General features: G+C 49.0%; 1 protein-coding gene across 1 annotated transcript in view; it reads right to left on the bottom strand.

Moving 5' to 3' along the window:
• Positions 1–10,000, bottom strand: part of LOC311327085 (fibroblast growth factor 10-like) — a gene marked incomplete at both ends in the record, with an annotated part of 55,204 nt that overhangs the window by 211 nt on the left and 44,993 nt on the right. Inside the window, one exon of the mRNA XM_084460108.1 lies at positions 8,680–8,783. Coding sequence (XP_084316234.1) covers positions 8,680–8,783 — 104 coding nt within the window. The remainder of the gene's footprint in view (positions 1–8,679; positions 8,784–10,000) is intronic.

The raw sequence follows: 10,000 nt of genomic DNA, 5'->3' as shown, positions 1-10,000 counted from the left end.
CTCAGGATTATACATAAAGTCATGATGATGAGAGCACTAATGTACAAATACTAATTTACAAATACTAATTAAATAGGACAAATACTAATTTACTAAAATAGTAAAATACACATTTAAATGTTTGATACATAGAGTGGTGATTTTGCAGTCATTTTGTAGGCTTTAAGTTGGCATTGGCGCCATCATGGGGTGTAGTTCAAAATCCCTTTGGGAAAAATGAATGGGATTTGCGAAAAAATGGTGAAAATAAGGTCTGTGTTTAGCAGAGACGCCCAGAATAGAGTATGTTTTGTTCTGAAAGTATATCACTGAAGATGAGGTTTGTGAAATTTGAAGCCCTTCTGTGGTCGAGATAACGTGGAGATAACGATTATTGAAAAGGGACTGTAAGGGTTAGGGTAAGGGTAATGGTTAGAGTTGAATGGCCGCCATTTTTTTCATAGCCTGAGCTAGCCTTAGAGATCATAGAATTTCCTGAAAACATTAAAGAAAAGGAAATGTCCACATTTGCTTTATTTACTCATAATTTCCTGAATATATGCCACACATATAAACTAGGGCTGTCAACGTTAACACGTTAACGCTCGCAATAAATCGGGAAATTTTTACAAGCAAAAAAAAAACTTGAATTAATGTTATTACCAAATTTGAACCCAACTTCTTCCCGTAATTCCAAACGTGAGTTTTTACCTGGTTGAATGTGAAACGCAAATACATGATCTGAGCGTCATGCAGTAAGTCAGCCGGTAAACACTTACGTAAACACTTGAGAGATACATCCCCACTGTGCTGAATGGCAGATTTAGTTTGAAAAAGCTTCCAGATGGAAGTTTAGATGATCAAATATTGCAATGATGTAACCTACTCTGTCTTTCCACCGAAGCAAGTTGAGTAGAAGAAAAGCTTCCAGATAGTTTAGATAAAAGCGAGGTTGTGTGCGAGTTGTGCACGTTGCAGTGATGTAACTGTCTTTCCATCAAAGCAAGTTGAGTAAAAACCAGGCCAGGTCTAGCCTGGCTTATGGCTGATGGGCATGCATACTTTTGATAGCTCTTTTGATAGTCCTAACCACTTTGTCATGTATTTCTTTATTCTAACATCACACACACGTGTGTGTATGCCTAGTTGTTTTATCACCCCCCCACCCCATAAAAAAAAGATACAAGTAAATACTAGGATTGTAAACTTGTGATTAATCATGATTAATCAACGCCTTGTATTGTGATTAACTTAATAACGTGTTTTAATCAATTGACAGCACTAATATAAACACAAAACTGCCTGGCTAGCTCAATCTTGTTGTAATTAAGATACCTGCCCCAAATGTTTTTCTTTTTTTTTCCCATGGAAGGATTTAGCTACTGCGACTACAAATTTGAATTTCACATTAAAGTCGCACTGAAATGAAAAAAGCATTCTGTCCCATTTTGGTTCACATAATTGGTCATAGTGTTCACATATTCAACGATGTATGCCCAAAAAAATTACAAAATTCTACTTTTGTTTTAATCTTATATCAAAGTATATAATTTCTTACTTCATGGAAAACGGTAGGTCATGTGCACGACAACAGGTACCTTAGATTTTAGGCCAATAATCTCATGACATCCACCCGTCAATCAACGCTATCCTTCTATCGAATCTGTCTAAAGTTCTTAAAACCCTTCCACTTATCTATGTTCCAAATACCTCTACACATTATGCCCCACCCTCATAGCTTGTTTGCATTGGAAATACGTCAAACTACGGAAGTTAGATGATCTCAAACGTCCGTTTCTGTGCGACTTTAAAATGTGTGAATGTAGTCCAATTTATATAATGGTTAGCATGTCGCTAGCAACATTGACTTAAGAACCCATTAAAGGAGTAATAAAGGGAAAATGCATGTTTAGCCCTGTTTTAAGGTTACTTATGATCATATACAATGGTTCAGATCAAAACGTTGACAAAGCTAGCATTTTCGAGAAAGTTGATAATTGCTCTACCACCGTTTTGGTCATACAATGGATGTGGATGGGCATCTTGAAAAATCATTCAAAAACACGTTGAACTCTCGATTTCAAAGACAAGAAACTCACCTAGGTGTAAGTAACCTTAAAATAGGGCTAAACATGCATTTTCCCTTTACTACTCCTTTAAGGGCTTGAAATTTCACAAAGATCATCTTAAATTATATATTTTAACTTCAAAACATACTATATTCTGTCAGTCAGTTAAACACAGACCTTATTTACACAATTTTTTGCAAATACCATTCATTTTTCCCAGAGATTTTGGACTACACCCTACAATGGTGGCAATGCTAACTTTTCAGCCTACAAAGTGTTGGGACCAGTGTAGAGTCGGGGCTTGGTGAGTGTGTTGGAAGTAGTTGGTGAGTGTGCTAGCTAGTGTAGAGGAGGTGGTTGGGATAGTGTGTTAGCTAGTGTAGAGCAGGTGGTTGGGGTAGTGTGTTAGCTAGTGTAGATGTGGTGGTTGGGTTATTGTGCTAGCTAGTGTAGAGGAGGTGGTTGGGTGAGTGTGCTAGCTAGTGTAGAGGAGGTGGTTGGGGTAGTGTGTTAGGTGTTAGCTAGTGTAGAGGAGGTGGTTGGGGTAGTGTGTTAGCTAGTGTAGAGGAGGTGGTTGGGGTAGTGTGTTAGCTAGTGTAGAGGAGGTAGTTGGGGTAGTGTGTTAGCTAGTGTAGAGGAGGTGGTTGGGGTAGTGTGTTAGCTAGTGTAGAGGAGGTGGTTGGGGTAGTGTGCTAGCTAGTGTAGAGGAGGTGGTTGGGGTAGTGTGTTAGGTGTTAGCTAGTGTAGAGGAGGTGGTTGGGGTAGTGTGCTAGTGTAGAGGGGGTGGTTGGGGTAGTGTGTTAGGTGTTAGCTAGTGTAGAGGAGGTGGTTGGGGTAGTGTGTTAGGTGTTAGCTAGTGTAGAGGAGGTGGTTGGGGTAGTGTGCTAGTGTAGAGGGGGTGGTTGGGGTAGTGTGTTAGGTGTTAGCTAGTGTAGAGGAGGTGGTTGGGGTAGTGTGTTAGCTAGTGTAGAGGAGGTGGTTGGGGTAGTGTGTTAGCTAGTGTAGAGGAGGTGGTTGGGGTAGTGTGTTAGCTAGTGTAGAGGAGGTGGTTGGGGTAGTGTGTGAGCTAGTGTAGAGGAGGTGGTTGGGGTAGTGTGTTAGCTAGTGTAGAGGAGGTGGTTGGGGTAGTGTGTTAGCTAGTGTAGAGGAGGTGGTTGGGGTAGTGTGTGAGCTAGTGTAGAGGAGGTGGTTGGGTTAGTGTGTGAGCTAGTGTAGAGGAGGTGGTTGGGGTAGTGTGTTAGGTGTTAGCTAGTGTAGAGGAGTGGTTGGGGTAGTGTGTTAGGTGTTAGCTAGTGTAGAGGAGGTGGTTGGGGTAGTGTGTTAGCTAGTGTAGAGGAGGTGGTTGGGGTAGTGTGCTAGTGTAGAGGAGGTGGTTGGGGTAGTGTGTAAGCTAGTGTAGAGGAGGTGGTTGGGGTAGTGTGTTAGGTGTTAGCTAGTGTAGAGGAGGTGGTTGGGGTAGTGTGCTAGCTAGTGTAGAGGAGGTGGTTGGGGTAGTGTGCTAGCTAGTGTAGAGGAGGTGGTTGGGGTAGTGTGTTAGCTAGTGTAGAGGAGGTGGTTGGGGTAGTGTGTTAGCTAGTGTAGAGGAGGTGGTTGGGGTAGTGTGTTAGCTAGTGTAGAGGAGGTGGTTGGGGTAGTGTGTTAGCTAGTGTAGAGGAGGTGGTTGGGGTAGTGTGTTAGGTGTTAGCTAGTGTAGAGGAGGTGGTTGGGGTAGTGTGCTAGCTAGTGTAGAGGAGGTGGTTGGGGTAGTGTGCTAGCTAGTGTAGAGGAGGTGGTTGGGGTAGTGTGTTAGCTAGTGTAGAGGAGGTAGTTGGGGTAGTGTGCTAGCTAGTGTAGAGGAGGTGGTTGGGGTAGTGTGCTAGCTAGTGTAGAGGAGGTGGTTGGGGTAGTGTGTTAGCTAGTGTAGAGGAGGTGGTTGGGGTAGTGTGTTAGCTAGTGTAGAGGAGGTGGTTGGGGTAGTGTGTTAGCTAGTGTAGAGGAGGTGGTTGGGGTAGTGTGTTAGCTAGTGTAGAGGAGGTGGTTGGGGTAGTGTGTTAGGTGTTAGCTAGTGTAGAGGAGGTGGTTGGGGTAGTGTGCTAGTGTAGAGGGGGTGGTTGGGGTAGTGTGTTAGGTGTTAGCTAGTGTAGAGGAGGTGGTTGGGGTAGTGTGTTAGGTGTTAGCTAGTGTAGAGGAGGTGGTTGGGGTAGTGTGCTAGTGTAGAGGGGGTGGTTGGGGTAGTGTGTTAGGTGTTAGCTAGTGTAGAGGAGGTGGTTGGGGTAGTGTGTTAGCTAGTGTAGAGGAGGTGGTTGGGGTAGTGTGTTAGCTAGTGTAGAGGAGGTGGTTGGGGTAGTGTGTTAGCTAGTGTAGAGGAGGTGGTTGGGGTAGTGTGTGAGCTAGTGTAGAGGAGGTGGTTGGGGTAGTGTGTTAGCTAGTGTAGAGGAGGTGGTTGGGGTAGTGTGTTAGCTAGTGTAGAGGAGGTGGTTGGGGTAGTGTGTGAGCTAGTGTAGAGGAGGTGGTTGGGGTAGTGTGTTAGGTGTTAGCTAGTGTAGAGGAGTGGTTGGGGTAGTGTGTTAGGTGTTAGCTAGTGTAGAGGAGGTGGTTGGGGTAGTGTGTTAGCTAGTGTAGAGGAGGTGGTTGGGGTAGTGTGCTAGTGTAGAGGAGGTGGTTGGGGTAGTGTGTAAGCTAGTGTAGAGGAGGTGGTTGGGGTAGTGTGTTAGGTGTTAGCTAGTGTAGAGGAGGTGGTTGGGGTAGTGTGCTAGCTAGTGTAGAGGAGGTGGTTGGGGTAGTGTGCTAGCTAGTGTAGAGGAGGTGGTTGGGGTAGTGTGTTAGCTAGTGTAGAGGAGGTGGTTGGGGTAGTGTGTTAGCTAGTGTAGAGGAGGTGGTTGGGGTAGTGTGTTAGCTAGTGTAGAGGAGGTGGTTGGGGTAGTGTGTTAGCTAGTGTAGAGGAGGTGGTTGGGGTAGTGTGTTAGGTGTTAGCTAGTGTAGAGGAGGTGGTTGGGGTAGTGTGCTAGCTAGTGTAGAGGAGGTGGTTGGGGTAGTGTGCTAGCTAGTGTAGAGGAGGTGGTTGGGGTAGTGTGTTAGCTAGTGTAGAGGAGGTAGTTGGGGTAGTGTGCTAGCTAGTGTAGAGGAGGTGGTTGGGGTAGTGTGCTAGCTAGTGTAGAGGAGGTGGTTGGGGTAGTGTGTTAGCTAGTGTAGAGGAGGTGGTTGGGGTAGTGTGTTAGCTAGTGTAGAGGAGGTGGTTGGGGTAGTGTGTTAGCTAGTGTAGAGGAGGTGGTTGGGGTAGTGTGTTAGCTAGTGTAGAGGAGGTGGTTGGGGTAGTGTGTTAGGTGTTAGCTAGTGTAGAGGAGGTGGTTGGGGTAGTGTGTTAGGTGTTAGCTAGTGTAGAGGATGTGGTTGGGGTAGTGTGTTAGGTGTTAGCTAGTGTAGAGGAGGTGGTTGGGGTAGTGTGTTAGCTAGTGTAGAGGAGTGGTTGGGGTAGTGTGTTAGGTGTTAGCTAGTGTAGAGGAGGTGGTTGGGGTAGTGTGTTAGCTAGTGTAGAGGAGGTGGTTGGGGTAGTGTGTGAGCTAGTGTAGAGGAGGTGGTTGGGGTAGTGTGTTAGCTAGTGTAGAGGAGGTGGTTGGGGTAGTGTGTTAGGTGTTAGCTAGTGTAGAGGAGGTGGTTGGGGTAGTGTGTTAGCTAGTGTAGAGGAGGTGGTTGGGGTAGTGTGTTAGCTAGTGTAGAGGAGGTGGTTGGGGTAGTGTGTTAGGTGTTAGCTAGTGTAGAGGAGGTGGTTGGGGTAGTGTGTTAGGTGTTAGCTAGTGTAGAGCAGGTGGTTGGGGTAGTGTGTTAGCTAGTGTAGAGGAGGTGGTTGGGGTAGTGTGCTAGTGTAGAGGAGGTGGTTGGGGTAGTGTGTAAGCTAGTGTAGAGGAGGTGGTTGGGGTAGTGTGTTAGGTGTTAGCTAGTGTAGAGGAGGTGGTTGGGGTAGTGTGCTAGCTAGTGTAGAGGAGGTGGTTGGGGTAGTGTGTTAGCTAGTGTAGAGCAGGTGGTTGGGGTAGTGTGTTAGCTAGTGTAGAGGAGGTGGTTGGGGTAGTGTGTTAGCTAGTGTAGAGGAGGTGGTTGGGGTAGTGTGTTAGGTGTTAGCTAGTGTAGAGGAGGTGGTTGGGGTAGTGTGTTAGGTGTTAGCTAGTGTAGAGCAGGTGGTTGGGGTAGTGTGTTAGCTAGTGTAGAGGAGGTGGTTGGGGTAGTGTGTTAGCTAGTGTAGAGGAGGTGGTTGGGGTAGTGTGTTAGCTAGTGTAGAGCAGGTGGTTGGGGTAGTGTGTTAGCTAGTGTAGAGGAGGTGGTTGGGGTAGTGTGTTAGCTAGTGTAGAGGAGGTGGTTGGGGTAGTGTGTTAGCTAGTGTAGAGGAGGTGGTTGGGGTAGTGTGCTAGCTAGTGTAGAGGAGGTGGTTGGGGTAGTGTGTTAGCTAGTGTAGAGGAGGTGGTTGGGGTAGTGTGTTAGCTAGTGTAGAGGAGGTGGATGGGGTAGTGTGTTAGCTAGTGTAGAGGAGGTGGTTGGGGTAGTGTGTTAGCTAGTGTAGAGGAGGTGGTTGGGGTAGTGTACTAGCTAGTGTAGAGGAGGTGGTTTGGGTAGTGTGTTAGCTAGTGTAGAGGAGGTGGTTGGGGTAGTGTGTTAGCTAGTGTAGAGGAGGTGGTTGGGGTAGTGTGTTAGCTAGTGTAGAGGAGGTGGTTGGGGTAGTGTGTTAGGTGTTAGCTAGTGTAGAGGAGGTGGTTGGGGTAGTGTGTTAGCTAGTGTAGAGGAGGTGGTTGGGGTAGTGTGTTAGCTAGTGTAGAGGAGGTGGTTGGGGTAGTGTGTTAGCTAGTGTAGAGGAGGTGGTTGGGGTAGTGTGTTAGCTAGTGTAGAGGAGGTGGTTGGGGTAGTGTGTTAGCTAGTGTATAGGAGGTGGTTGGGGTAGTGTGTTAGCTAGTGTAGAGGAGGTGGTTGGGGTAGTGTGCTAGCTAGTGTAGAGGAGGTGGTTGGGGTAGTGTGCTAGCTAGTGTAGAGGAGGTGGTTGGGGTAGTGTGTTAGCTAGTGTAGAGGAGGTGGTTGGGGTAGTGTGTTAGCTAGTGTAGAGGAGGTGGTTTGGGTAGTGTGCTAGCTTGTGTAGAGGAGGTGGTTGGGGTAGTGTGTTAGCTAGTGTAGAGGAGGTGGTTGGGGTAGTGTGTTAGCTAGTGTAGAGGAGGTGGTTGGGGTAGTGTGTTAGCTAGTGTAGAGGAGGTGGTTTGGGTAGTGTGCTAGCTAGTGTAGAGGAGGTGGTTGGGGTAGTGTGTTAGCTAGTGTAGAGGAGGTGGTTGGGGTAGTGTGTTAGCTAGTGTAGAGGAGGTGGTTGGGGTAGTGTGTAAGCTAGTGTAGAGGAGGTGGTTGGGGTAGTGTGTTAGGTGTTAGCTAGTGTAGAGGAGGTGGTTGGGGTAGGGTGCTAGCTAGTGTAGAGGAGGTGGTTGGGGTAGTGTGTTAGCTAGTGTAGAGGAGGTGGTTGGGGTAGTGTGTTAGCTAGTGTAGAGGAGGTGGTTGGGGTAGTGTGTTAGCTAGTGTAGAGGAGGTGGTTGGGGTAGTGTGTTAGCTAGTATAGAGGAGGTGGTTGGGGTAGTGTGTAAGCTAGTGTAGAGGAGGTGGTTGGGGTAGTGTGTTAGGTGTTAGCTAGTGTAGAGGAGGTGGTTGGGGTAGTGTGCTAGCTAGTGTAGAGGAGGTGGTTGGGGTAGTGTACTAGCTAGTGTAGAGGAGGTGGTTGGGGTAGTGTACTAGCTAGTGTAGAGGAGGTGGTTGGGGTAGTGTACTAGCTAGTGTAGAGGAGGTGGTTGGGGTAGTGTGTTAGCTAGTGTAGAGGAGGTGGTTGGGGTAGTGTGTTAGCTAGTGTAGAGGAGGTGGTTGGGGTAGTGTGTTAGCTAGTGTAGAGGAGGTGGTTGGGGTAGTGTGTTAGCTAGTGTAGAGGAGGTGGTTTGGGTAGTGTGCTAGCTAGTGTAGAGGAGGTGGTTGGGGTAGTGTGTTAGCTAGTGTAGAGGAGGTGGTTGGGGTAGTGTGTTAGCTAGTGTAGAGGAGGTGGTTGGGGTAGTGTGTTAGCTAGTGTAGAGGAGGTGGTTTGGGTAGTGTGCTAGCTAGTGTAGAGGAGGTGGTTGGGGTAGTGTGTTAGCTAGTGTAGAGGAGGTGGTTGGGGTAGTGTGTTAGCTAGTGTAGAGGAGGTGGTTGGGGTAGTGTGCTAGCTAGTGTAGAGGAGGTGGTTGGGGTAGTGTGCTAGCTAGTGTAGAGGAGGTGGTTGGGGTAGTGTGCTAGCTAGTGTAGAGGAGGTGGTTGGGGTAGTGTGTTAGCCAGTGTAGAGGAGGTGGTTGGGGTAGTGTACTAGCTAGTGTAGAGGAGGTGGTTGGGGTAGTGTGTTAGCTAGTGTAGAGTAGGTGGTTGGTGTAGTGTGTTAGCTAGTGTAGAGGAGGTGGTTGGGGTAGTGTGCTAGTTAGTGTAGAGGAGGTGGTTGGGGTAGTGTACTAGCTAGTGTAGAGGAGGTGGTTGGGGTAGTGTGTTAGCTAGTGTAGAGGAGGTGGTTGGGGTAGTGTACTAGCTAGTGTAGAGGAGGTGGTTGGGGTAGTGTGCTAGTTAGTGTAGAGGAGGTGGTTGGGGTAGTGTACTAGCTAGTGTAGAGGGATGGACTCACCGCTCCGTACAAGTCGCCTTTCTTGCTGATGGCCAGGTAGTAGTTGCTATGGAGACCCCTAATCGCCACCACGCCCACATCCACCGATTTGATCTCCAACACAGCTGCAACACACACACACACACACACACACACACACACACACACACACACACACACACACACACACACACACACATTTGAATATCAAGTCAGTAAACTAGAAAGGTTGCTCAGAGAGCACAGTCCTCAGCCCATGAATGTATGTGTGGCTCTGTGCACATGCACGTGTCTGAGACCTTCCCAGGTCAAGATACAGTACGGCCATTAACATAAACTGAATGGTTCTGAATGGGCCCGTGCTGCATCCCTCCGCTGAGTCTCATGAAGAGCGGTCTGGTAGTTGCGTAATGTTAGTCCAAAAAATGAATGGAGGTGAATGAGCTGTCGCTGGGGCCGAGATAACGTTTCCTCACTGACGTCATCACCTCACCTGATACAACCTGTGAGAAGCGTTGTGAGAAGTTGTGAGAAGACCCTGCTGTCTGTGTTGATGACCGGGACCCCCCCCCTGATCTGGTCCTGCCTCCCCATGGGGGTGGGTGGGGTTGAGGGGGAGGCTGTGAGGGTCCTGCCTCCCCATGGGGGTGGGTGGGGTTGAGGGGGAGGCTGTGAGGGTCCTGCCTCCCCATGGGGGGGGGTGGGGTTGAGGGGGAGGCTGTGAGGGTCCTGCCTCCCCATGGGGGGGGGTGGGTGGGGTTGAGGGGGAGGCTGTGAGGGTCCTGCCTCCCCATGGGGGGGGGGTGGGGTTGAGGGGGAGGCTGTGAGGGTCCTGCCTCCCCATGGGGGGGGGGGTGGGGTTGAGGGGGAGGCTGTGAGGCTGTGAAGCCTCCACCACACAGTGACTAGTACATTTCTCTTACTGTGTTTTTCACTCTTTGCGTGTTACTTCTGCCCCCACCCCCACCCCCCCCACACACGTGTTACTTCTGCCCCACCCCCACCCCCCCCACACACGTGTTACTTCTGCACCCACCCCCCCACCCCCACCCCCCCCCACACACGTGTTACTTCTGCCCCCACCCCCACCCCCCCACCCCCACCCCCCCCACACACGTGTTACTTCTGCCCCCACCCCCACCCCCCCCACACACGTGTTATTCCCAGGCTCTCATCTCCTGTGCTCCTCCCCCCCCCCCCAGACCAGGGGACATGCATGCGGTCAGGACATCCTGGTGCCCCGGGGTGATTTTATGGCTGGCCTGGATGGGGGGGGGGGTAGTTTTAGGGGGTATTATGATCAGGACTGAGTCACTCAGCCGTCTGGCCTTAACTGCTGCTT

This window comes from Borostomias antarcticus (assembly GCF_949987555.1).
Source record: "Borostomias antarcticus genome assembly, chromosome: 30".
Taxonomy (NCBI): Eukaryota; Metazoa; Chordata; class Actinopteri; order Stomiiformes; family Stomiidae; genus Borostomias; species Borostomias antarcticus.
The sequence above is the reverse complement of the archived record's forward strand: the minus strand, read 5'-3'. Positions and strand labels throughout refer to the sequence as shown.